Source organism: Delphinus delphis, chromosome 13 (assembly GCF_949987515.2).
Source record: "Delphinus delphis chromosome 13, mDelDel1.2, whole genome shotgun sequence".
NCBI classification, from domain to species: domain Eukaryota; kingdom Metazoa; phylum Chordata; class Mammalia; order Artiodactyla; family Delphinidae; genus Delphinus; species Delphinus delphis.
Window position 1 is genome coordinate 86,701,300 of NC_082695.1, and position 27,691 is coordinate 86,728,990.

A 27,691-nucleotide genomic window follows, 5' to 3' on the forward strand; every position below is an offset into this window, starting at 1 on the left:
ACATACTAAAGATACATATTTAAATGCATCATTTAAAATTTTCCTCTCTTAGTCAAGTTGGAGGCATTTAAGTTTTTGTTTTGGTATTGATTTTGCCATTTTTGGAAATCTTTCAGTAGTGGTGAAAATGATTGGCAAATCAATTGTTTTCTCTCTTCTCTCTTTTTTTTGCGGTACGCGGGCCTCTACACTGCTGTGGCCTCTCCCGTTGCGGAGCACAGGCTCCGGACGCGCAGGCTCAGTGGCCATGGCTCACGGGCCCAGCCGCTCCGCGGCATGTGGGATCTTCCCAGACCAGGGCACGAACCCGTGTTCCCTGAATCGGCAGGTGGACTCTCAACCACTGCGCCACCACGGAAGCCCTCTCTCTCTTTTTTTTAATATTTACTTTTTTAATTTTTGGGGCGCTGCGTTGGGTCCTCATTGCTGTGCGCAGGCTTTCTCTGGTTGTGGCGAGCGGGGGCTACTCTTGGTTGCGGTGCGCGGGCTTCTCATGGCGGTGGCTTCTCTTGTTGCAGAGCACGGGCTCTACGCGTGCGGGCTTCAGTAGTTGTGGCTCGCGGCCTCTAGGGCACAGGCTCAGTAGTTGTGGCGCACAGGGCTTAGTTGCTCTGCGGCATGTGCGATCTTCCCGGACCAAGGCTCGAACCCGTGTCCCCTGCATTGGCAGGCAGAATTTTTAACCACTGCGCCACCAGGGAAGTCCTTATTTTCTCTCTTTAAAAGACCCTGTGGGTAACTTTTGCCAAGTGGAGGACCTGGACCCTCCAGTGAAATTTTCAGAGCACGTTTTCCCAGCTCGAAGCTGCATAATTGACAGTAGGCGCTGAATCTGGGTGGTGGGGGGCATGCACCTCTGTGGCTTGCCTTCACTCGGCCCTCTGAGCAAGACTGCACACCCGCTCACTTGTGGCTTTTCGGGGCGGGTCCTGGAAGCCACGGGAAACACGTGCACGCAGGCAGGTTCTCCACTGTTCTGGCCTCTCCTGTGCCTGTCCCCCATGTCCTGAAGGTCAGCCTGTGCTCTGTCCACTGAACGTGGGTGTTTCCTGCAGATCTTTGCCCAGTCCCTGGGCTGCACCACCTGTGGCCGGAAGGTGTTGAGTTAAGGGGCTGCTGTCTCCAGGCCTGCTGCTCCTGGGCTGGGAACATGCTTTCTCCCCCTGTGATTTTGTGACAAGCGAGGGGACTTAGTATTTTAAGAAAGCAGGGCGTTTTGTTCACTCTCAGTAAGAATAGAGCAGATGAAAGAGTAGTCTCTTAATAGACATAAAAAATATGGAAAGATTGGGCTTCCCTGGTGGCGCAGTGGTTGAGAGTCCGCCTGCCGATGCAGGGGACACGGGTTCGTGCCCCGGTCCGGGAAGATCCCACATGCCGCGGAGCGGCTGGGCCCGTGAGCCATGGCCGCTGAGCCTGCGCGTCCGGAGCCTATGCTCCGCAACGGGAGAGGCCACAGCAGTGAGAGGCCCGCGTACCGCAAAAAAAAAAAAAAAAAAAAAAAAAAAAAGGAAAGATTAAAGCAAGTTAATGGAAAATAAAATAAGTATTTCTTCATTAAAATTGGTATAGATGATTTTTGTTATTAATTTGGCCCAAATGATTGCAACAACCTAATTGGGGTTTCTCCCTTTTAAATCCACATTTATGAGTGTTCTTATCCTTAGTTGTTCAGTGTTTGTATTCATTCATAGATGCTCATGCAGTCTGCTCTGTGCTTCTACTATGTTTTAGACAAGTCGTTTGGTTCAGGAGTCACCCCAGCAGGAGCTGGGGCTGCAGGCGCCACGTCCCCCGTTCCTGGACGACAGCGAGGAGCAGAGCCGGCGCTCCTACAGGTACGCGCGCTCCTCCGGGTGCGCGCGCTCTTCCGGGTACGCGCGCTCCTACGGGTACGCGCGCTCCTCCGGTGCGCACGCTCCTACGGGTACGCGCTCTCCTCTGGGTGCGCATGCTCCTACAGGTACGCACGCTCCTACAGGTACGCACGCTCCTCCGGGTGCGCGCACTTGGGCTGCAGCCCGTCCTGCTGCGCCCAGTGCCCACCTGCACCGTTCCTGCAGCTTCACAAAAGCTCTGGGAAACAGGGCCTGTCGTCACCCCCATTTTATAAAGAAAGTATCTGAGACAAAAGAGACTCACTTGCTAAAGCTTCTACAGCTAATAAGTGACATGGGCAGGGTTTGGACGCAGCAGCGTGTACCCATAAACTACTCTGCTGTAGCTTCCTGTCCCCACTCTAGGCCGCTGTTACCGTGTTTTCAGAAATAACTTGAATTTATATCGTGCCTTTTTGTCCACGGCTCTTTGTGTGTTTTATATATAACCTCCTGATACTTAAGTCACACTTCCATTTATTCAACAAGTATTTGTTTGTTAATGTTTAATCTGGGATCTTGCACGGGTATTTTTAAGTGAGATTAGTGTAATGTTTTCTTGTGATTCCTTTGTGACATCTGCTTGGGCATTCCTGGACTTCTGGCCATTCATTCATTCCCCATTCGTTCATTCAACACTTATTAAGACCTTGCTGCTGTGTGCCGAGCTGTGTGCTCTGTGTACCTTTCTATCACAGATTAAAACCTGGAAATGGAAAAAATAGGGAAATAAAATGGAATAAGCTTTCAGAATTTTAAAAAATTTTTTAATAATATGTGAATAGGAATTTTGAAATTTATAATTGTTTCATCCTTAATTTTAATATATTTCATAACAACTGAGAGGAAAATAACACTACATATTTATATATTATTCAAAATAGCTCTAGTAGCATCTGTTTGGTAAAGTATTTTATCAGCTAAAGAGTATACGAACTGACATTTCCAAGTGTCTAGACTCAGGTGATTCTGACCCTCATGCAGCGGAAGGGTTTGCAGCATCTTATGACTTGGTAAAGAAAGTAGCACATGATAAATTCCCTGTTATGTTTAAAGGAATAGTTTGTAGTTAATCAAATTTTATTTCTCCTGGAGAACTGCTGTAGGTTTTACTAACTTTGAAATAATAAAATATGTTTAAGGGTGCAGTCGGAGCAGAATTTGATCTAACAAGTTTTTCTCGCTAGTATCTCAGTGTTCTAAGTGTTGGAAGCACACCTGGTTTCTGTAACGGTTAGGCCTGATGGTTTACTGATTGCTGGTGAAGCGTGTTTGCTTTTCTTCCCTTCTCAGGTGTTGCGTTTGTGATCAGGCTGTGAATTAACGTGGTCTGTGTTGTGTGTATAGATGTGACTATTGCAACAAAGGCTTTAAGAAGTCCAGCCACTTGAAGCAGCACGTGCGGTCACACACCGGGGAGAAGCCCTACAAGTGCAAGCTCTGTGGACGTGGCTTCGTTTCCTCTGGGGTCCTCAAGTCCCACGAGAAGACACACACAGGTCATTGTCTGCCTCGCACTGGACGTAAACACGTGGAAAACCATACGTGATTCTAGAGCATATGAATTCTAGCGCATTTTCATCACACCCCTCAGGGCCCCCAGCCCCAGGCAACCACTGACCTGTTTCCTGTCTGTGTGGTTTTGCCTGTTCCGGGCTCTTCCTGTAAACGGAACCATACGACACGGTGCCTTTTGTCACTGGCTTCCCTCACTCAGCACGTGTTCAAGGTCCACCCACGTTGTAGCATGTGTCACACTTATTTTTATAGCCAAACAGTAGTCCACTGTGTGGAGAAACCACGTTCTGCCTGTGCGCTCATCAGCTGTTGGACAGCTGAGGTGTTGCCGGTTTTTGGCTATCAGGAATAATCTTGCTGTGAACGTTTTGTGCGTTTCTGTGTGGATGCAAGCTTTTGCTTCTCTGTTTAGGAGTGGACTTGCTTGGTCATACGATAACTGTTTAAACCTTGGGGTTTACCAAACCAGAATGGCCTTTCCAGAGTGGCCGCACCATTTTCCTTGTCCACCAGCAATGATTTCACATCTTGTCAGGGCTTAGTATGATCTGTCTGCTTCATTATGACCGTCCGTCTTCTTAAAATAACCTTCTTGAAAGACCCTCTATTCCTAAAAATTGGAGACCACAGCAAGTACATGCTCTTCGGTTTTGCAGCTTGTTGAGCGCATCTTTGCTTTGACCGCGTGCGGTTTTCAGGTAACGAACGTGTTCTGACCCCGTCTCTGCTGTCGCAGGAGAAAAGGCGTTCAGCTGCAGCGTCTGCAACGCTTCCTTCACAACCAACGGCAGCCTCACCAGGCACACGGCCACGCACATGAGCATGAAGCCCTACAAGTGTCCGTTTTGCGAGCAGGGCTTCCGAACCACAGTCCATTGTAAAAAGCACATGAAGAGGCACCAGACAGTCCCCTCGGCTGGGTCAGCACCGGGAGAGGCAGAAGGAGGAGGTGTGGTCCCTTTGTTGATTCAGGTTTATCATCAGCCGATGCTGAAACTTAGTGATTAACTCATTGCAGAGGTGATTTGTACCAGTATATTAACTTATTTCATTTTCTGATTATGAAAGCAATCATAATTTGCTCTTTGAAAGAAAGATTCGGGAGGCACGAAGAGGAGAACTTCTCACCTCACTGGTCACCAGGCACCAAAATACCAGCGTCCCCGCACAGGGCAGGCTGTCGCCCACGCATGCATGTACGCACGCGTAGGTGGACCTGAATTCCCTGATAGGAAAGCACGTTACATGCAGTGTTGTCGTGCATGGGTGTTCATTACAGGCGAATTTGGTATTAGTGAGCACGGGTGTGCATCAGTTCTAACGCCTGCACGGAATTCTGCTGTGTTTCATTACACGGTTTCCTGTTGCTGGATGCGCAGTGGCTGCCCAGTGCTGCAGTGTAACAGGAGGAGCTGGCGGTCAGGGGGCCTTAACCCTCGGCGCTGTGCTTACTCACCACGCACATTCTCATCTGACCGACACGAGATACCGTGAAGCTAACTTAAGCGGTAGACGAGCTGATGGGCCCAGTTCCTACCCCAAGTATAGGAATCCCAGGAGGATTTTGTGCCTATACTCTTTGTACCTGTGAGATGATTTCTTCTTAGCAAGTTCCAGAGTGAAATTACAGGGGCAGAACGTGCACCTTGCATAGATCCTGACACAGGGCGCCAGTGCACAGCGTTCTAAATCTTTTAAACGACCTTGTTCCATGTGCAGCGTGAGTTATGCTATCGATAGTTTACACGGTGTCCTGGGGCCTGGGCTCCTGTCAGTGCTGCAGCCGGCACTGTGCACCTCACACCGTTGGTGCTGGCGGAGTGAGCGTGCTGAGATGGGGGTGCGACTTCGAGGGCCATCCGTCAGTTTTTAGTTCACTGTTTTGGCTCTGACCGCCGTCCGTTTTGCTAGTTACTGTCTCTACTGTTTTTTAAAAAACTTTTTTAGCCATCTGTGCAATAATAATGTCCCCCTGTCCCCTGTCCCCAGCCAAACCTTTTTTTCCTTCTCGGTTACATTTTAACAGCAGCTTATTCTTTCTTTTTAATGGATGTAAATATATCCTCACATTTCACTGAGAGAATACTTCAACATACATATTTTTTAAGTGTTTTCTTTCCTTTCAGTGAGTCTTTTTAATTGGCGGCTGTTTGCCAGTTATCAGTTTGGTCTCTTCCTTCGGGCTGCTCGTCCTCTTACGCTAATTCACTTTGTGTCCGTGTTGATAAATGAACGTCTGTGTGTATGAGCACTGTTGACTCGTGCGGACACTGACCCGTTCAGAGCCCACTGCCAGCCTGCTGGCAGGGCTGGCGGAGACCGTCAGCCAGGGCATCTGCCCTTGGCAGTGACCCCTCCCCCGAGGCATGGCCTTTCCACCCTGACCAGCTTCTCAATAGACAGTGGTGGGAAAAAACCCTTTACCATCCCAAATATAGCCTCATTGAGTTGCTAATTTTAACCTTACATATTTAAGTTAAATGTTTTGTTTTAGTTGTTCTGTTACATTTAGTTTTTTATTAGGATTTGATCCTTTTTCCTACATGTTGTTTAGAGATGGGTCTGGAGGAAGAGGAAGACAGTTCTGAAAGAAACGTGTGTAGAAAGGCTCGTCCCGAGGTCATCACCTTCACAGAGGAGGAGACGGCGCAGCTGGCCAAGATTGGGCCGCAGGAGAGCGCCACCGTCTCAGAGCAGGTGCTGGTGCAGTCGGCCGCCGAGAAGGACCGCGTCAGCGAGATGAAGGACAGGCAGGCGGAGCTGGAGGCCGAGCCCAAGCACGCCAACTGCTGCTCCTACTGTCCCAAGAGCTTCAAGAAGCCCAGCGACCTGGTCAGGTGCGGTGCAGGCCCGCTGCCCCGGGGGTGGGCGTGCGGTCTGCGCGCTCCTCGGCAACCCGTGCTGACGCCTTCTGAGTGGCTCCTTCCTCTCTTGAGTCCTGGTTGCAGGCCCGTGTGCGTTTGGAGGCTTCCTTGCGAGCTCATTGAGCACGTTAGCTAGAAGTCTGCTTGCTCTGTGGGTGTTTGTGCTTATTTCTGTGTGACGGTGGTAGCAGTAAAAGAATTAAAAATGATCTCCTGAGGAAGATGTGGCGCTGAGCCCAGCCTTGTAGGCGCTCAGAACAGCAGCGGGTTCCTGCCCGCCCCACAGGGCGACCGGTCTGTATGGCGCGAGGCTCCATCACACGGGGAGGTGGCCCGAGCGCTGGGGGTCGAGTCCACATCAGCCGCGAGGCGGTGATTGACGTGCGGTCTGGCAGAGTGGCGGAGGGCAGCTGACAGACGGGCTCCAGGAAAGAAGGCCGAAGTACAGCACTCTCTTAAAACATTTGGAGGATTTTCGTTTACGGGGTGGGGCCGGGGGGGCGCTCGTCTTTTGCTTCAGGAGGTGGAACTGCTGGGTAAAAGGTAGAGGGTGATTGAACGGAGGAGCTGTCGGGATTTCAAGACGGGTAATAAGAGAGCCGGCTGCTTCAGAAAACCAAAGAGGCGTCTTCCTGTCCCTCTCTGTCGCACAGAGCCCTGCATGTGATGGGAGGGCAGACAGGCTGCCCGGAAGCTGCTAGGCTGGAAGTGCTCCTCGCGTGAGCGCAGCTAGTAACGCCTGCCCTTGTATTCCTGCCGGGCAGGAAGGGGCATGTGCCAGTGAGAGAGGGACGGGTAGACGGGCGAGGGGCAGTGGGCAAGGCCGGGCCAGGCTTGGGCGCGGAGCCGAGATGGCGTCGTGTCCCGGCGGGTGGGGAGGAGGAACGAGCTAAGAAGATGACAGCATGTGGACTCCGAGGCCGGGAGTGAGACGCTGGAACCCTCAGCTAGGAGAGGACCGGGTGGTGGCCGCAAGGGAGCAACACGCTGGGTGTGGGGCGGGGCAGGGCCCCAGCGGGAGGCAGGGGTGTGAATCGCCGACGAGGGCGTCCTGCTGGGCAGCCCCGTGGGCATCGTTGCGCCGCTGAGAAGGTCTGCAGCGCGTAGCCGGCGGGTGGTGCTGACGAGCAGCCCGCCGGGCCCAGAGGTGCGCCCCGGAGGCGGGACTGCTGACCCTGCACCCCCGTGAGGGGGCGAGGCGGCAGGTGCCCCTGGAAACGAGAAGCCTGCTGCGGCCTGGCAGCCGGCCTGCCTTCTCCTCTGTCCTTCATTTAACAATCGTGCGAGGCTCAGCTGCCCGCACTGCGTACTGGACAGACGTCCTGGTGAAGCGAGCCAGGACCGAAAACAGCGGAGGAGGCTATGAAGGGAGAGCCTTCATAGACAAGCCCAGAGACAAGCGCTATTAGCAGTTTCTTCTGTGCGTTTTTTCAGAAATGTCTACTCATACGTCAGCATTAACTTATGCAATTCTGGTCTCGGTTTAATTGTTACATATTGTGGGGTCTCAGACAGCTTTGTCAGTACCCGCCCACCTCTTTCATCCTTCACGGCGACGTCTTGTTGTCGTGTGGGCATCCCAGACCCCTGTTGATGACTGCCTAGTTTTCAGTGTGGAATCACTAGGCCAGCCCCACTGTCCTGTGCTCTGTGTGCACCTGTGTGGGTGCCCGGGGTCAGTGCTGATGGACACACCCACTGGCCTCCGAGGGCTGTGCCGTTTACATCCCCCAGGCTCTGAACACCTGCTCCTAGGCCACCCAGCCGACAGTGGGTCATCATCAGACAGATGGGAAAGGGATGGCTTGTCATTTTAACTTGCTCTTTTTAAATTCTGAGGCTGGGGAATACCTTTTCATGTGGCATTTGCGTGCGTGTGTTTCTTCTCTACGCTGCCTGTGTGTTGCCTGTTTTTCTGCTGTGATATTTCTTGTCTTACTGCTGATTTGTAAGATTCTCTTTGGTTTTCAGGAAAGTTAGCCTTGTTTTCATTGGTCTTGCAGATTACTTTGTTGTCTTGTGGATTTGTTTATGGTGTTATTTATATAGAGTGAAGCTTAAAAGTTTTGTATTGCTAAATTTATTCAGTACATAGTCACGCATAATTTTTATTTATATGGATAGCTATAAATTTTAAATCATGAAGTTGTTTGTAAATTGCGTATAAAGTTAAAAAGAAAGACACTTAATTGCAAATGCTTTCTGGCTAGGCATGTTCGAATCCACACTGGAGAAAAGCCATATAAATGCGATGAATGTGGGAAGAGTTTCACTGTTAAATCTACCCTGGACTGCCACGTGAAGACTCACACAGGTAAGAGCAAACACCTGCACTGTTGGTAGGTGCCTTCCGACAGCATTTTATACTTGTTCCTATGTATTTTTTTTGCACACATACTTTCAAGATGAAACAAAGCTTAAAAATCAGGAACCATGAAGAAATGAATATAGAAGATTTGTGATTCCCAACACGGAGAAAGTGATCTCTGACACCAAAGGAAAGGATCTAGGTCTCAGATGTGGCGTTGTAAGTTGTCTTACTCAGAGTTAAATACCTGTGTTAGAAAGATTACCTCTTAGTCTCATTCAGGCCAGAGTTTCAGTTCGTTGAAATTCTGTGAAAACTGGGGATTTCACAAATCTGATTACACTTACCAGGTAGCAATTCTGTTTCTGTGGGGGGAAAATCTGATAAAGGAAAACAATTAACGTCCAAATTTCATGGCCATTTTCTTCATCTTACGTGAGGAACTGAAGGTTAATCATCCTAAGTAAAGCGTGCTCAACCTCCACTTCTTGACTGTCCACGGTGAGCCCTCGTGGGCGAGAAGGCGGCCCTGGGCCTCTGCCCGGTTGGAGTCTGTCCTCACTTGTGAGCTACTTCTCTGACCCGCCCATCCGTCATGTAGAAAATGGGGCAAACACGAGTACCCTCCCCCCACCCCCCGGTTTAAATTGCCTAGAAAAGTAAAAGTGGCACCTGGTAAACACGGAGTAAACGTTAGCGTCGTGAGGACGCGTAGGATTATGACTGTCAAACCAATTTACACTCTGAAGCTTTGGCCGTAAGCAGAATTGACCAAGGGAGTACAAGTGGAATTTCACACATAGGCGTAAAGTCCTGTGATTCTTTTCTGATGGGTTCGTGTGTGGAATTAGGTAAACAGATACACGAAGTCCTTCAGCTGCCTATTCTACGGACAGTTCTTCTGTTGTTTCCTTAGGATCTGTGCTTGACCCTCCCCTGCAGCCCTGGGCACTGCCGAGGGTCAGGAGGGACCCGCTTAGTGGCTTTGTGTCCCGGGTCTCGCGTGGTAGCTCACGCGGCAGGTGCCGGCCACCCTAAGGACGCCTCCTGCGCACCAAGCCTCCGTGTGGGCTCCCGGGCATCAGGACTAGGAAGAGAATCTCTGGGAAGACACCTTCCAGGGCCCCCCTCAGCTGACTTCTGCGGCCCGAGCAGCGCGAGGGGAGCAGGCGCCGCCAGTCCCGGGGCCCTGCCGCCGCGCCCAGCCCCGCCTGCCGGGCCTTCTTCACCCCGCAGCACGCGTGTGTTAGAGGACTTGGTGCCCCAGGAGCTGGGCACGTGCGCCCGGAGCGCAGTCTGCTGGGCGGCTTCCACCTGTGCTGGCGGCTCAGGCGCCCCTTTGTCAGCGGAGAAGACCGGTGAGGCGTGAGCTCACGCTTCGTAAAATCAGGGAGCGGAGCCCGAGATGCAGGGCGGGTCCCCGCTTCCGGCAGGGCTTGGTGTGCCTCCGTGTCGTGGAAAGACTGAATTCGGATCCTCGACAGTGAACTTCGCTTACTTTTAAGTTTTCCAGCCACCGGCCCTCCGGAGCGAGGGGCCCCGGGGAGCGTGGGGGATGGTGGACGCAGCGTGGTGGCAGCCAGGCCGCTGGCCGACGGGGGCGACCCGGCCAGCCCGCTGACGCACGGCCTCTTCTCCCAGGTCAGAAGCTCTTCAGCTGCCACGTCTGCAGCAACGCCTTCTCCACCAAGGGGAGCCTGAAGGTCCACATGCGTTTGCACACAGGAGCAAAGCCGTTCAAGTGTCCCCACTGTGAGCTGCGTTTCCGCACGTCCGGGCGGAGGAAGACTCACATGCAGTTTCACTACAAACCGGACCCTAAGAAAGCCAGGAAGCCTGGGCCCCGGGGGCCGCCGGAAGGGCCGCAGCCCGTGAGCGCGCCCCCTCCGCCCTCCTCCGACCCCAGCGTGTTCATCATGAACAGCCCCGTGCTGGCGGGGCAGCTGGACCAGAGTCTGCTGCAGCAGGGCCTGCTGGGCCAGGCCGTCCTTCCCGCCTCCGTGTCCGGTGAGTAGGGCTGACAGGCACCAGGGCTGTGGACGCCGGGACGGGGGCGGGGGGTGGGGTGGGGGGCGCGACCTTCAGCCTCAGGACACTGCCCTTCCTGAGGGTTTCCCGCGAGGTCGCGGGAGGTTGAAGTCTTGACTTCCAGGCGCAGCTGCCTTTCCGTTTCCCATTCTTTCTAACGTCACTTCTGCATTTCAGGCTTCAGCTCTTTGTTTAGTTTGATGGGCTTAAACCTGTTTCTTTTTTAGTATTCTCACAAACTTAATAGCGAGACGTAATTTATAGCTGCCCGTGAACCTTGCTTCTCATATACGAGTTATCCAATTGCTCTTGGGTCACACAGTATTTGAAAAGCATTAAATTTTAGTCAGTTGGGTTTTCTGTGCACTCACAAATAACGTAGCAACTGTTCGTAGCTACTGGGCATCTTAAGTGGCTTTCTTTCAGTTCCATGAGCCATGGTGCAATCAAAGCATAATAAGACAAAATAACAGCGTTGTTTTAAATCTTGGGCTGATCAGTGTGATCTCTTTGAGCCTAGTTTCCTGATGTGTTTAAAATGGATAATATTATTTTCTATTTCACAAGGTTTGTTTTGTGATGATTAAATTAGATATGTGTGTGCCTGTGTAAAGTAAATATTAGTGTTTGTTAACTAGGTCATGTCGGTATGTGTTTAGAACTTCTGTATTTAGAAACCCAGTGCGTTTTTCCTGTTTGAGAAAGTGTCTGGTACGCAGTCATTCCTGTTCTTCCTCTGCAGCTGGTGGCGACTGGACAGTGTCTCTGACAGACGGAAGCCTGGCCACCCTCGAGGGCATACAGTTACAGTTGGCTGCTAACCTGGTTGCACCCAGTGTTCAAATCTCTGGGATCGACGCTTCCAGCATTAATAATATCACGCTACAGGTGCGACGCCCACCAGGCTTTTCTGTGCTTTCAGATGGTCTGAGTCACACTCAGCGTGAAATTTCCATCACAACAACCTCTGTGCTTTCAGATTGACCCAAGCGTCCTGCAGCAGACGCTACAGCAGGGTAACCTGCTTGCCCCACAGCCGACCGTGGAGCCCGGCCTGGCCCCGCAGCACAGCTCCCTTCAGACACCAGACAGTACAGTCCCGGCCAGTGTGGTCCTCCAGCCCATCTCAGGCCTGTCCTTGCAGCCCACGGTGACGTCTGCCAACCTGACCATAGGCCCGCTCTCGGAGCAGGATTCCGTGCTGACCACCAGCAGCAGTGGTGAGAGCTGCCGCTTCGGTTGGTTGTGACAGCTGGAGTTTCGGCTCGCTGCTGACATCACAGATTTGGTTTGGGGACACTGGGATGCTGTTTCCTTCTCTTTATAAAGCTTAACGAATAAATGTCCTAAGAATAAAGTAAGCTTTTCTGACGATAAATGATGTTTAGTCAGTATATGCACAGAGATTGCATTCATGGAACCGGCTTCCTATTTCCTCATAAGGCTTTTTGTTTGTTTTTAAATGATTTCAGATTAAGGAATTAGAAATGACTGATACTGTATTTTGAATCTTTCTCTTTTTAAAGTAACAGTTGCACTAAAATATTTTAATATGAACAAGGAGGAAATGATTATTTTTTTAAGCCCAGCTTTGTTCTGTTTTATAACGATGACCAGGGACGCAAGACCTCTCTCAGGTGATGACATCACAAGGCCTGGTGTCCACCTCCAGTGGCCCCCATGAGATCACCCTGACCATTAACAACTCGAGCCTGAGCCAGGTGCTGGCGCAGGCTGCCGGGCCCACCGCTGCGTCATCCTCGGGGTCGCCGCAGGAAATCACCCTGACCATCTCCGGTTAGTCTTAAAATTTTTTAAATCCTTTCACCTGCAGTTTAGGTAACTCTTTTTTGTATCTTTTTCCTGTAAGACTGAGCTTTGCCTAAATCCAGTGCCTCAGGAAGTGTTTGCAATTTATGTGAGAATGATCATCCTGCAGCTCCCATCTGATACCAGGGATTAAACGTGGTGGTTCCTCACGGCACGTCCAGTTTGAGCCAGGTAGCTTTGTCAGATATATTTCGTTTAACCAAGAGCAGAAAACCATGGCTTCATAATTCTTACCATGCTCCTTTGAGCTAAAGGAGTTGAATCGGTATAAGTGGTTACACTAGGAGATTACAGATACCTACCCCCCTGACCTTTTCAGAATTCTTCTCAGATTATGTAGAAAATTATGGTAGAACTAGGTAAGTGGGTGGAAGACACCCTTTGGCAGCCCAGGCCACCGAGGTTGGCAAGCTCATCCTCCATGTGAGTCACCAGCTGACGTGCTCCCTGTTCCAGGCCTGTGACGTTCACGGTCAGCTCTTCCCCTTACAGAGCATCAGTTCTCACAGTATGTTCTCATCTTCGTTAGCCTGGAGCATATTTTACAGGTGCGCTTTGCCCACATGCCTCTTAGCTATGAGCTCTTCATGTTAACTGAGTGGTTCTTAAATTTAGCAACAATTTTTTGACCCTTACAGTGCACCAGGTCCTGTTCTAGTAACTTTGACAAATATTAACTCATTTAAGTGTCATAACAACCTTATGAGATTGTTGTTTTTTAAAGAAAAGAAAAAAGAAAAGAACATTTTGCTGGGGTCAAAATAACCTCCCTGGAGACAGAGTATGGCAGTGGCTGGAATACTGGGCTGATAGCTGTGTGAGCGGTCAGTGTAGTTATTACCTCTGTTGCCTGAGATTTCTGCAAAAATCATTATTGGAAAAGAAAGAGTAGTTATTGAGAAGAAAACCAAAAGCTTGCTTTCTTGAGGGGCGTCTTTATTCCTTTCAGTTTACGTGAGAATTTGAGGAACTGTTCCTGGATGGAGCTTTGCTTCTCAGTGACACGCAGTGGTGTTTAGGTGCTAGCAGGCAGCAGAAGTTAACTCTGAATTTTATCTAATTCACTAACTCTCTTCTTTTTTATTTAATATATGTGTGTGTGTATATATATATATATATATATATATATATATATTTGAATTGTAATGTTGGAAACATGGAAGAGTTATTTTCAGAAAGCTGTTTTGTTGATCAAATTAACTTTTTTTGCATAATCTCAATATCTGAGGGGTTGTGCTAGTCCTATATAAAAAACACATAACATACAGTTCGGCAAATGTGTTTTTGTGGCTTGTACTTCTGTTTCTCCTATGTTTTCCTATTATCGATCATTTAGTTATTTTATTGTTAATTTTTAGTGTATTAGGTGAATATAACTGCAATTTAAAAAAAAAAAGCTTAAAAAGGTTATCCTAGGAGAAATCTTTGTCAGTTGATGAAATAAGGGTTGCCCAAACTCTGGGCTTAAGATTTCCTATTCCTTTACTTCTCATTATTGTGTGTAATGAGAATTGGCTGTGGGGACTACTAACTCAACATTTTCGTGTCGCATTCTGAGAAGTCTAGAAAAACTTTTAATTTGTGGTCACCTTGGAGAGCATCTAGCTGTGCTATAGAAATGTTTGGTTATTCTGTCGAATGTTCTGTTTTCCACGAATGCACAGAATTATAAATGCTTACGAATGCTAGAATGCAAATACTACTTCAGTTAAGGTGTACAGACCTTTAGCAGTTCCTAAGCTGTTTGGGAAAGAAGTTAAACATTGGGTAAAAGGCGAGGAGGGTCCTCAGTCTCCCCCAGTTGTCGTGTAAGTAAAAGTGCTCCTACCTGATGTCTTTAGTTATTAATAGAAAGCCACGTCAAGCAGAGAGTCAGAGAAACGATGCCTACACGATTTTGAGCATTTATCCGCAGGTCTTTGAAAATGGGTCTGCTCTGCTGGTAGGAGTTCTGAACGTTTTATTTTGCCCACACTTCCACCCCTGTTGCACAGACTCATTCCCCAGTTCTGTGTCTCTAGTGTGGCATGAGGATGTCGGTGATTATGAAGCTGAGTGCAGCATCCTTTTGTCTTTTGGTTTTCATTGAAACAGCTCGGGTTTTTAATTTTCATGTTCCTCTGTTTCCATACTATCTGATTACATTATACAATTATGCTGTAATGTAAAGGTTACAAGCTAATGAAGCTGACAGAAGCCCATGTCTCTCGGTGGGAGTACATCACGGCGTGCTTGAGCCTGCTGTGCGCGTCCAGAGCGCTGTGGGGCAGTGACCCTCCCGTAGGAGACCTGTAGCGGCCACTGCTGCCGCAAGGGAGGCCTTGGTACCCTCCCTCGTGCCCCTCGGTGCTGCAGCTGGGAGTCCACCATGTTTGGAAGTATTTCCAATTCAGTTTAAGTTTTATTCAACAAAGTGTGTAGCTCTAAGTGCCTAAATGCTGGGTTAAAGTAGAACTCTTAAGACGCACTTAAAAACTTTATAGCTTAAAAAGTGTGAACAGGTAGTTTCATTTTGGGAAATGTATTTCATGGTCTTATTTTAATTTTTTTTCTCTTTAAATAGTGTTAAAAATGAAATAGCTTTCACTTTTAAAAGGATGTTATTATATGTTTAACCTACTTGCCAGTACGTGAATTAATGTGTTACTCTCAGATATCACAGTATTAATTTCTGTTTAGGTCAGGATCTTATTCAGCACAGTTCTAATGGAAGTAGTGAACTGAACGGAAGCATAAGATTGTCAGCACCTGCAATCAATAATCAATCTACGGGTGCCACCTTGACCATAAGCAATGACCAGCTTCTCTCACAGAGTGCAACATTAAACGCTTCAGGTATGCAGCTAATGATCCAGCCACGAGAGGCTTCATGACGTTTCATAGTTACAGGGCTCTGCACCTGGTCAGCAGAGAGAAGTCACCTGTCTTCTTGCGTGACGAGTGTGTCAACTGCACGTTCTAATACGTTTGATGTGATTCTGTGATGATTAGTGGCTTATGTATAATTCTAGGACACAGAACTGTCTCGAGTGTTATTAACCTTTTAAGGTCGTTTCCACCTTCTAAAGAAAAAAGGTAAATAATCTTATTCAAATATGCAAGGCATTGTGTATGTCTGCAAGTCACAAAGCTGTCCCTGTGTCACCCAGGCTGAAAGTGCCTCTGGCTCGTTACTTTGTGCCCTGCGGTGGGAATGTTTGGGCACCAGCTGAATGTAGGATGGCAGAATTAAAAGAAGACATCTTCCTAAGGTTTTGAAGTATAGGCTTTAATAAAAAATAAAAGAGCTCCAGTAAAATAGGTCACAGCTTCATAAGTAAACGTTAACAGTTGAGGATGCCATACCTGTTTGCCTTACCTTGTAGAGATTTCACTACTTTCTTAGCCCTCTTTATTTTCCAACTCTGTATATCATTTTTTGAGAAAAAAATTTAATCTTTAGATATGTTTGTACCCCCAGCTAGACTTTTCTCCGTGCTTAATTGAAATGCTTTCTTAGCCAGTAATTCTTCTATTCACTGAAAGATTGTGGTGCATACTGTATGGTAAGAAGTATACTAAATCTGGGTGTGTCATGTTGGGCAAGGCAACTACGGTCCCCTTGCATTTTGGGTCCTAGAAACGAACAGAGCAGACGTTTATTGAAGAAGCCGTAAATCAGTGTAGGATTAACGGCAGTAGCGATACATAAAGGGGAGAAGGGCGCCCAGCGAGCACGTCTCGGGTGGGGGGTTGACCTGGTCGGGGCGGCCTCCCGAGGCGGGAGCCCTGGCCGTGGGGGGGGCATTTCTCCCCCGCGAGTGAGGGCTTGATGGATCTGCAGATGCTGCAGGGTGGGGACTTGCTGAACTGAAGCAGGTGGTGAGCTGAGGCAGCTGCACACAGTGAGGTTCCACTCAGGACCCTGAGGGGCTTTCTGTCCACCCCTCCCCTTTGCTAAAGGGTAAACTGACACCCGGCTGGTTAAGAGCCGTGTTGGAATCACGTGTTGGCGGATCTGGGCAGATGCAAAATCTGGACTTCTGGCCGATGACCGTTTCCACTGTACCACTGCTCTCCGTGTGTTCCTGTCTCTACTTTGCTCTTAACTCTGTCCCTCCTGCGTCGGTTTGCTTGTTTAATTTTGGGGCTCTAAGAAAATTGTATCCCAGAACTGAATTCTTGTACTTATTAATTTGAAATGAGAGTCTTTTGGTTTTGTTTGCAATTAAGGGGAATTTTGTTTTATATTCTAATTGGCTATGAAAGCTAGTACTGTCAGGTTATAATTTAGCCTGTAATAGGTAAGACTTCTACAGTATATCATGTACTACTCAAGTTACATAGCAAACTTGTTTCTGCAGCTGTTTCCTGAAAGTCTTAGTTTGTGTCTTTTTGTAAAGGACTAGACACTGTGTTCTTTCTTGTCACCTCTGGGGTTCTGATCACCTCTCCCACCCTGCGTGGTGCGCGGTGCGCGGTGCGTGTTGCAACATGAAGATGTGTCTCTTGTGTTTGGCCCTAATGAGTGGTGTCACGCTCTGGTGGGGGTCTATGTCCTGGAATGCTGGGATGTCAGGCTCTCCCCGCCTCCTGCTTCCCTGAGGAGTAAACTGGCTGTAGGTGGTGGAATCTTACATCTCCTTGGAAGCCCTGCTTCATGTCTGTAGTGAGTCCTGGGCAAATCGATGGAAAGACAAGGAGAGTTTTAGGTGTTTCCCTGTAAATGGAGCGGGGGTGTTTTGCGCTACTTGGTGACCCTGGGCGTTCGCTGGTACAGCAGATTACTTAAAGCTGGTGATGTTCTGATCAGAATGGAGAAGCGGATGGAGGGAGGGCCCAGGAACGCAGAGGGCTCTGTTCTGGCCACCTGTATTTCTTTAAACCTCTGTCTTCTGTGAGTCAGACAATGGGTGTTCCACCTTGTACATCTGCCTCCACAGATACAGAGTGATGGTCTCACGGGCAGGGGAAGAGCGGTCAGTTGTGTACAGGGCTCCTGTATGCCATGCACTGATGTTTCTTTAAAAACAACACGCATGCCCCTTCTGATTTAATTTTTTTTTCTCTCTTAAGACTTATTGTTGTAGAGCCAGCTGAGAACTTTTCTCTCTTGTTTTTTGATGCCACTTTAGCTTAATTTGGTACCTTAGTAAAAAAATTGTTTTTCAGGAGTTTCATGATATTAGAAAATAAAAGATGTGCTCATAACTAAAGAACATTTGTTTAATAATGTAGTATCAGTTATTATAAATACAGGATTAATTTTATATAAGCAACTCAGTTGTATTACGATCTCAAATACCTTTGGCATCTTTGAATAATCCTGAATATAGGAAAAGATTCTTCATATGCTGAACCACTTGATCCTTGACTCTAAGCAGATGTTTTTAGAGAGGTTTGCGTATTCCACTAGTGCTAGTTATAATTAAGTGGCTGATTTCATCTATATTCTATTGTCAAGAGATTGCATCTTAATGGGCAACATTTATCTTAGAATCAGTCAGCCCCAGGCCGAGCTTCAGGCCACACCAATAAGAACTGAAATTGAAGTGACTTTGAGATTAAACATGCCTCTTCTAAGATGAGCACCAAAATACAAACTTTCGGTGTCACCCGGTGAAAGTCATGTTGCAGGCCCTTGATCACCTGTGGAAAGCATCTGTCTTCTGTGAGTCAGACATTAGGTGTTCCACCTTGTAAATCTGCCTCCACAGATACAGAGTGATTGTCTCACGGGCAGGGGACGAGCATGGTGACTGTGCGCAGGGTTGTCGTCGTTAACTCTCTGTGTGAGCAGCACGTGGTGGGCTGCCAGCTTCTAGGGCAGCTTCTGGGCTCTTTGCGCCTTAGTTGGAAGTAGGCTGTTACCATTTAGGGATTTACAAATAAATCAATGTGCCCCGATGAGTCAGAATTTCACATCCAGAACGAAAGCATGTGCTTTTGTTCAGATGTGTGATATGGGTTTGAAGGCCATTTCCAGATCCGATCCAGGTAACACCCATGACAAAGGGTTTTCCTAGAAAACGGGCAAGTATTCTATAAGTACCCTTTCAGAGGCAGAAAGTTATTATTAGTAGAGGCTTGAAATTTAGCACAGCTTTTTAAGGAATTTAACATTGTCTTTTTGTTCTTACCTGAGTCTTTTTTTTTTTTGATTTTAGAATACTTTATTTATTTATTTATTTATTTTAAACATTTTTATTGGAGTATAATTGCTTACAATGGTGTGTTAGTTTCTGCTGTATAACAGAGTGAGTCAGCTGTACATATACATATATCCCCATATCTCCTCCCTCTTGCGTCTCCCTCCCACCCTCCCTATCCCACCCCTCTAGGTGGTCACAAAGCACCCAGCTGATCTCCCTGGGCTATGCGGCTGCTTCCCACTAGCTCTCTGTTTTACATTTGGTAGTGTATATATGTCCATGCCACTCTCTCACTTCGTCCCAGCTTACCCTTCCCTCCTCCCTGTGTCCTCAGGTCCATTCTCTGCATCTGCATCTGCATCTGCATCTTTATTCCTGTCCTGCCCCTAGGTTCTTCAGAACCTTTTTCTTTTTTTTTTGTTAGATTCCATATATATGTGTTAGCATACGGTATTTTTTCTCTTTCTGTCTGACTTCACTCTGTATGACAGACTCTAGGTCCATCCACCTCGCTACAAATAACTCAATTTCGTTTCTTTTTATGGCTCAGTAATATTCCATTGTATATATGTGCCACATCTTCTTTATCCATTCATCTGTCGATGTACACTTAGGTTGCTTCCATGTCCTGGCTAAATAGAGCTGCAGTGAACATTGTGGTACATGACTTTTTGAATTATGATTTTCTCAGGGTATATGCCCAGTAGTGGAATTGCTGGGTCATATGGTAGTTCTATTTGTAGTTTTTTAAGGAACTCCCCCATACTGTTTGTAGATTTTTTCATGATGGCCATTCTGACTGGTGTGAGGTGGTACCTCATTATAGTTTTGATTTGCATTTCTCTAATGATTAGTGATGTTGAGCATTTTTTCATGTGTTTGTTGGCAATCTGTATATCTTTGAAGAAATGTCTGTTTAGGTCTTCCGCTCATTTTTTGGGTTGGGTTGTTTGTTTTTTTGATATTGAGCTGCACGTGAGCTGCTCGTAAATTTTGGAGATTAGTCCTTTGTCAGTTGCTTCATTTGCAAATATTTTCTCCCATTCTGAGGGTTGCCTTTTGATCTTGTTTATGGTTTCCTTTGCTGTGCAAAAGCTCTGAAGTTTCATTAGGTCCCATTTGTTTATTTTCGTTTTTATTTCCATTTCTCTAGGAGGTGGGTCAATAAGGATCTTGCTGTGATTTATGTCATAGAGTGTTCTGCCTATGTTTTCCTCTAAGAGTTTTATAGTGTCTGGCCTTAGGTTTAGGTCTTTAATCCATTTTAAGTTTATTTGGGTGTGTGGTGTTAAGGAGTGTTCTAACTTCATTCTTTTACATGTAGCTGTCCAGTTTTCCCAGCACCACTTATTGAAGAGGCTGTCTTTTCTCCATTGTATATTCTTGCCTCCTTTATCAAAGATAAGGTGACCATATGTGCGTAGGTTTATCTCTGGGCTTCCTATCCTGTTCCACTGATCTGTATTTCTGTTTTTGTGCCAGTGCCATACTCTCTTGATTACTGTAGCTTTGTAGTATATTCTGAAGTCAGGGAGCCTGATTCTTCCAGCTCCATTTTTCTTTCTCAAGACTGCTTTGGTTCCTCGGGGCCTTTTGTGTTTCCATACAAATTGTGTGTTTTTTTGTTCTAGTTCTGTGAAAAATGCCAGTGGTAGTTTGATAGGGATTGCACTGAATCTGTAGATTGCTTTGGGTAGTATAGTCATTTTCACAATGTTGATTCTTCCCATCCAAGAATATGGTATATCTCTCCATCTATTTGTATCATCTTTAATTTCTTTCATCAGTGTCTTATAGTTTTCTGCATACAGGTCTTTTGTCTCCTTGGGTAGGTTTATTCCTAGGTATTTTATTCTTTTTGTGGCAGTGGTAAATGGGAGTGCTTCCTTAATTTCTCTTTCAGATTTTTCATCATTGGTGTGTAGGAATGCAAGAGATTCTGTGCATTAGTTTTGTATCCTGCTACTTTACCAAATTCATTGATTAGCTCTAGTAGTTCTCTGGTAGCATCTTTAGGATTCTCTGTGTATAGCATCATGTCATCTGCAAACAGTGACAGCTTTACTTCTTCTTTTCCGATTTGGATTTCTTTTATTTCTTTTTCATCTCTGATGGCTGTGGCTAAAACTTCCAAAACTATGTTGAATAATAGTGGTGAGGGTGGGCAACCTTGTCTTGTTCCTGATCTCAGTGGAGATGGTTTCAGTTTTTCACCATTAAGAATGATGTTGGCTGTGGGTTTGTCATATATGGCCTTTTATTATGTTGAGGTAAGTTCCCTCTATGCCCACTTTCTGGAGGGTTTTTATCATAAATCGGTGTTGAATTTTGTTGAAAGCTTTCTCTGCATGTATTGAGATGATCATATGGTTTTTCTCCTTCTGTTTGTTAATATGGTGTGTCACATTGATTGGTTTGCATATACTGAAGAATCCTTGCATTGCTGGGATAAACCCCACTTGATCATGGTGTATGATCCTTTTTAATGTGCTGTTGGATTCTGTTTGCTAGTATTTTGTGGAGGATTTTTGCATCTATGTTCATCAGTGATATTGGCCTGTAGTTTTCTTTCTTTGTGACATCCTTGTCTGGTTTTGGTGTCAGGGTGACGGTGGCCTCATAGAATGAGTTTGGGAGTGTTCCTCCCTCTGCTATATTTTGGAAGAATTTGAGAAGGATAGGTGTTAGCTCTTCTCTAAATGTTTGGTAGAATTCGCCTGTGAAGCCATCTGGTCCTGGGCTTTTGTTTGCTGGAAGATTTTTAATCACAGTCTCAATTTCTATGCTTGTGATTGATCTGTTTATATTTTCTGTTTCTTCCTGGTTCAGTCTCGGAAGGTTGTGCTTTTCTAAGAATGTGTGCATTTCTTCCAGGTTGTCCATTTTATTGGGATAGAGTTGCTTGTAGTAATCTCTCATGATCCTTTGTATTTCTGCAGTGTCAGTTGTTACTTCTCCTTTTCCATTTCTAATTCTATTGATTTGAGTCTTCTCCCTTTTTTTCTTGATGAGTCTGGCTAATAGTTTATCAATTTTGTTTATCTTCTCAAAGAACCAGCTTTCAGTTTTATTGATCTTTGCTATTGGTTCCTTGATTTCTTTTTCGTTTATTTCTGATCTGATCTTTATGATTTCTTTCCTTCTGCTAACCTTGGGGGTTTTTTGTTCTTCTTTCTCTAATTCCTTTAGGTGTAAGGTTAGGTTGTTTATTTGAGATGTTTCTTGTTTCTTGAGGTAGGACTGTATTGCTACAAACTTCCCTCTTGGAACTGGTTTTGCTGCATCCCATAGGTTCTGGGTCGCCGTGTTTTCATTGTCATCTGAGTCCCTTTTTAAGGTAATGTTGATGAATGAATTGAGTTCTGCTTTCAGTGAGAGAAGGATCAGTTCTTTGTTTACTAGTTCTTTGTGAGGTTATTTTGACCTCCGTTTCTCCTAGATTTAAGTGCAGTCAGTTACTTACTTCCCAACAGCTCTGAAATGTTAACGGCCCCTACCAGTGGGTGCACTTTACCATCAGGCGCTCTTCCCACTCTTCCTGGGGGTGAGGCCAGTCAGGGCATCTTTCCCGTTCCCGACTCCCCGTCTCCTCTCACCACTTTTTTGTTAATCTCAAGAAAAAAGTGATCTCACACCTTGTCAGCTTGTTATGAAACCCTCCAAAATTATCATTAAGTTTTCTTAGAGGCTGTGAAGACTTATCCCAACAAAGACTGAAAACAGGGTGGGTTTGATGAACATACAGAACTTGTTAATCCTTTAAAGGTTACTCTTTTTGAGTTAGAGTCATGCAGTGAAGTAGGGCTTAGATGGCTGTGATGTGTCCCAGGAGAACAGAAGAAATAAGAAAAAGTAAGTGGGAACTAAAAGGAAGAGTCTACAGTGTTTACTTCAGTGTTGAATCTTCATTCTCCTGTTCAGAGTATTTAATTTGAATTTTAAATTACGGCTTCTAGAGCTTTAAGCAGATACTTTCATACGGCTAAGAGCTCTATAGTAAACAAATATAATGACAGCTTTTAATTATTTTAATCATTTAATTGCATGCGAAAGAAAATTTTTAAACACAGGTTCTTTTCGACCATATTGAGACTAGTTCTGCCTGAACTAGGGTCATCCTTCTTGTGGGAAGTCTCTTGAATTAAGAACATTATTAAAGGTTGCATCACCACCACACTGTTTGAGTTGAAATATGAGCTCTGGCCTTCCGTGAAGTTGTTCAGTCTTTTCTCTGAACTTTGCGTCAGGGTTCACCTTAGTTAATGAACTCGCAGGCTTTTGTTTTCTCTTTGCATTCCTTGTGCTGCACGTCGTCCTGGAACCTTCCACTACCTTAACCGTCCTCAGAACGTTGGACGTAGTTCACTGGTCGGAAGGGGAGAAGGTCTGCGTCTCCTTAGTTGCAGGAGTTGTGGTGAGGTCTGGAGTCCTGTGGCTACTCCGGGATGATCCCTGAGCCCATGGTGGTGCTCTTGGCCGACGTGGCCCTCACACCACCGTGCTTCTCCCAGCCCGCGCCCTGCGGCCGGCCCCGTCCTCTCCTTAGGGTTCTGACTGAATGGCAGCTTGTGGAGCTGCTCCTCGCCAGGTCCTGCAGGGTCCTTCTTGTTCATCCTCACCCCTCCCGATGGCGGGTGTGTGGAGGGGATGCCCGGTGAGGAGGTGGCCCGGGTACCTCCGCAGATCCACACTCCCCTCCCGTCCTGGCGGCCGGGCACGCGCGCTGTGCAGATGCGAGCGAGGGGGGGCTGACGAGGTTCTCGGGAGCCGCGTGGCTGCTTCAGAGCGGAGACTCCCAGCCTCCTAATGGTTGTACTGCTTTTGAAGGTTCCAGGTGTGTGCAGCACAGTGTGGGACTCCGGGAGTGTGGATCTGTGGAGGACGCCAGTTACAAGTAAGTAGCCTGGTTCCCTGTGCCCGACGCGGGCAGACCCAGGTCTCAGCAGAGGACCGCGGGAGTCTCGTGGTGTTTTGTGTTCAGACCTAATTAGGGACTAGTGTTCGGAATTTCTGCTTTAGGTGTCATCTTGGGGTCGCTAGCACCTGGAACGGTGGCTGACGCAAGTGGGTGATAAGTCACGTTTGCTAGGTGAATGGAAGGACAGCTTGTGAGAATTGTGCGTGTGTGTGTGTGTACACGTGCATGTGCATGTGTGTTATGCTTACAAGTAAAAACTTTAAACAGTTGTGTTTTGTTGGTGCCCGCCACAGGACTTCGACAGTACCATGCTACGCCCATTTCGTTTGCCAGTAGGTGCATGAGTTTCAGTGTTGTGGAAGAGAAGGCCTTCCTTTCTTTGCCCGATCTGTCCCAGACGTCTTCCTTTCTGTTATATCATTAGCTACAAGGGGAAAATATTATAGTGTTTTGTTTTGTTCTCCAAAGAAGATTAAGGTGCCCTGCAGGATAAATTAGTATTTAAAGGATTGCATGAGGTTGATTTTGATTGCCTGTGTTTCAGAATAGGTGAACGTAAGCAGAGTTGTCAGATGTTACACTGTGGAGCTGGTTGTCGCTCAGTGGGTCCCATTTCATTCCTCTCTCCAGGCTGGTCTCTGGTCCTGGATGAGGACAGTGTCCTGGAAATTCTTGTCTGAGTCTCCTTCTGCACTGGCAGCGGTGACTGGGCCTCAGAGTCACTTTTTCACTCTCTTTTACGGCTTTTTTCTCTGTTTACACTTCAGAAGCAGAGTACATTTACGTGTAAGGACGTGTAGATATTTACAAAAGCCTTGCCATAACGTTGGAATCAAAGATACTGTGATGCCTTCCTGCACTTTCACAAGCTTAGGCACTGTAAATGCTGACTATGACAGATGCGTTCCTTTATGAGAATTGTCTTCCCGTGCGAATAACATTGGACTTACCTACTTTCCCGTTTTGCCTCTTCTGTAGAACTTAATGCCACAGCTGGAAGCCTGCCTTTGACAACACCCATGTCCCCATCTGCCACATCTGCCCAGAACCTGGTCATGTCCTCATCGGGAGTGGGGGCAGAGGCCAGCGTCACGCTGACCCTGGCTGACACTCAGGGTTTGCTCTCCGGGGGGCTGGACACGGTTACGCTCAACATCGCTTCTCAGGTGAGTTCCTGTGTTCCCCCCGCCCCACGGGGTCGTCCCGGGGAACTTATCACTTTCCTGAGTGTGTGTTCTGAATACGCTCTTTCAAAGCTGAAGTGGTTTTTTCTGATTAAATTGAAAAAGTAATTTGTTAAATGCAAAGTGGGGAGTACAAGAAAATCCAGATAATACAGAAAAGCATTTAAAAAAATCCACTACCCAAACGGAACTGCATTTAACGTTTGAGTGTGTCTTCCCTTCTGAACCTTTCTATGAATACGTACAGATGCGTATTTTCTAACTTTTACAGAAATGAGCTCACGTATATATCGTGTAGTGTAAACTTTTCCCCCTCTCATTAATTATATTGTGAATATCTTCCCACCAATGATTTCAGCAGTGCAGACGTTTGTAATGGCTGTACCACCGTTCGTCTTGTAGATGAGTTTACTGAGGGGCACTGCATTGCATCCAGGGTTTGTTATTAGTAGGGTGGAAATTCTTATGCTCTGTATCACTTATGTTCTTAGATGAATCCCTGCAGGAGATGTGCTGGATAGAAGGGTGTACATTTTAGATAACGCATTGAGCTTAAGATGCCGAAAAACCTTTCACAGCTTAATTAGAAAACTCATGAGAAAGGATGATTAATTACAGTGATGAATCCCTGTAGTAAAGCGCTGTAGGAGTTTCGATAGCGGACCTGTCTGCTGGTCCCTGTCTGTGCGTGTGCCCGGCTGTGCGTGTCCCTGGCATGTGCCCGGCTGTGCGTGTCCCTGGCTGTGCGTGTGCCCGGCTGTGCGTGTGCCCGGCTGTGCGTGTGCCCGGCTGTGCGTGTCCCTGGCTGTGCGTGTGCCCGGCTGTGCGTGTGCCCGGCTGTGCGTGTCCCTGGCTGTGCGTGTGCCCGGCTGTGCGTGTCCCCGGCTGTGCGTGTCCCCGGCTGTGCGTGTGCCCGGCTGTGCGTGTGCCCGGCTGTGCGTGTCCCTGGCTGTGTGTGTGCACGGCTGTGCGTGTGCCCAGCTGTGCATGTGCCCGGCTGTGCGTGTCCCTGGCATGTGCCCGGCTGTGCGTGTCCCTGGCTGTGTGTGTGCCCGGCTGTGCGTGTGCCCGGCTGTGCGTGTCGCTGGCTGTGAAGAGGCAGGCTGGGCAGCAGAGTAGACAGTCACCTGCTCTCCTGGCTGGAGCCTCGTCTCCGCTCTGGGCTCTCACTGTGCAGGGAAACGCTGATGGCTGTGGCATCCAGAGCAGGGTCTCTTCTGATCCTGCCACAGGTGCGTGCTGGCTGTTTTGACTGCAGGATGGGTTAGCTCTTCTAGGTCCTCCCTCTTTCCCTTTGTAGAACGGTCACGTGTCCTCTGCTCGCTCTGGGCTCATGCCCTGTGAGATCCCCTGCCAGCATGCCCGGCCCTTTGCCCAGGGAACACGTGGGACACTGCATGCGAGGGGCTTCTGTCCCGGCCGACCAGAACGCTCCCTCCCAGGCGATTTTGACTCAGCAGCCTGGGCCCCCTGAGCAGTTGAGGGGTCTACAAAATTCATGTGCACTTGGGGAATGAGAATTATTACAATTTCCACCTCAGTGTAAATGAAATATAGCAAAGAAACAGACTGCAAGTAATAATACAAACCAAAAATAAGTGACTTCTAGATGATGCCATTTTAGCGGATTCAGGTCATCATTTCTGTAAGTATAGCTAATTGTTGAGCATTTATTTTATTAGGCACTTGATTTTTGAATCAGGGCATTTGCATTAGAATACTTAACATTAGCCTTTGGAACACCAGCCATAAGCTAGTAAATCACGTCGTATTCAGGATTCTTTTTAATTAAGCTTTTTTATTTTGAGATAATTGTGGATTCGCAGGCAGTTGTAAGAAATAGCACAGATCCCGTAGACCCCCTACCCAGTTTCTCCAGTGGTAGCATCTTGTAAAACCAGGGCACCGCACCCTCCAGGTGTTGTCATTGGCACAGTCAGGACGCAGAACACGCCCATCCCCACAAGGATCCCTCAGGTTGCCCTTTTAGCCACATCTGCTTCCCCTTCCCCCTGACAACTGCTGATCTCTTCTACAGTGTTGTCATTTCAAAACAAAAAGGAATTGTAATTTCCCCTTGATAAACCTGTATGAGCTAAGAGTCTCAAATGTCTTAGCTTTAGTTGGGAATATATGAATTTATTGAGCCAGCACTTCTTCAGGTGTGTCAGAATTTCTGGCCAGCAGTTGTATTTGTTCTTGATTAATAAAATAAGGAAATGTGAATTTATTAATTTTGATTGACAAATTTGATTGATTTTTCAAAATTGGGTACCAACACTGGGTACCAACTGTCTAATCAGAGTGGGGGCCAAAGCCAGACACAGACACGTAGAAGTGCAGCAGTAACTGCTACTTGAAGATAGCAATATTCAACCGACTTCCCTGTGTAAGGGGGGTAGTGGACATGATGCTTTATTAGGGTACATAGGAACTTTTCAATCCATCCCACGTTTGTGTAAGAAAATTGGACTGATGGATGGAGATACCTAAAATGTTATTTCACTTTTTAAAAAATCGCCTATGGAAAGTAAAGAATCTTAATTGAAGCTCTCTTTTTTCTAGAATCTAGATGACCTTGTAAATTTATTTTCTGCCCCATATATCCCATATTCTACCCCGTTGCCTTTGTTTCCCCATCTGCCTTGGGCGGCGTCTTTGCAGTAAGAAGTGCACCTGAAATCCTCTGGTGGAGGAAGTGCTCACAGTGCCGTCTGGCCCTGCGTTTCATCTCCCTGCCCGCTCCTTGCCTCTGTCCTCCCGGTTGGGGCTCAGCCTGTGTCAGTCCCGTGAGGGCATTGAGCAGCAGCCCTCCCCTTCAGCTTGCAGGCCCCCAGCGACATGGGCCATGTTCTGTGTGGCCGTGTGACCCCTTACCCCTTAGCATCGTGCATTGATGGGGATTCTTCAAATCCATGGTTTTGAGTGAGTGTTTTGAGGATGTGTGAAATACACTTAGAATCAGCTTTAATGGTAGCAGTTCGAGTTGTGTTCTTAGTATGGAGCCTGCATTTGCAGTACAGTGTTGGTTCC

At 47.2% G+C, this 27,691-nt stretch overlaps 1 protein-coding gene across 5 annotated transcripts in view; it reads left to right on the plus strand.

The window, feature by feature from the left end:
* Positions 1-27,691, plus strand: part of ZNF236 (zinc finger protein 236) — a 103,456-nt gene that overhangs the window by 66,221 nt on the left and 9,544 nt on the right. For 3 of the 5 annotated variants that reach the window (XM_060029245.1, XM_060029241.1, XM_060029242.1), the window contains 11 exons: positions 1,735-1,838; positions 3,225-3,376; positions 4,132-4,344; positions 5,950-6,232; positions 8,470-8,573; positions 10,209-10,574; positions 11,338-11,483; positions 11,575-11,815; positions 12,213-12,392; positions 15,105-15,260; positions 24,453-24,640. In XM_060029245.1, coding sequence (XP_059885228.1) covers positions 1,735-1,838; positions 3,225-3,376; positions 4,132-4,344; positions 5,950-6,232; positions 8,470-8,573; positions 10,209-10,574; positions 11,338-11,483; positions 11,575-11,815; positions 12,213-12,392; positions 15,105-15,260; positions 24,453-24,640 — 2,133 coding nt within the window. Of the gene's footprint in view, positions 1-1,734; positions 1,839-3,224; positions 3,377-4,131; positions 4,345-5,949; positions 6,233-8,469; positions 8,574-10,208; positions 10,575-11,337; positions 11,484-11,574; positions 11,816-12,212; positions 12,597-15,104; positions 15,261-23,383; positions 23,451-24,452; positions 24,641-27,691 lie in introns of those variants that run through there. The other 2 variants (XM_060029244.1, XR_009521788.1) reach the window with 2 other exon arrangements.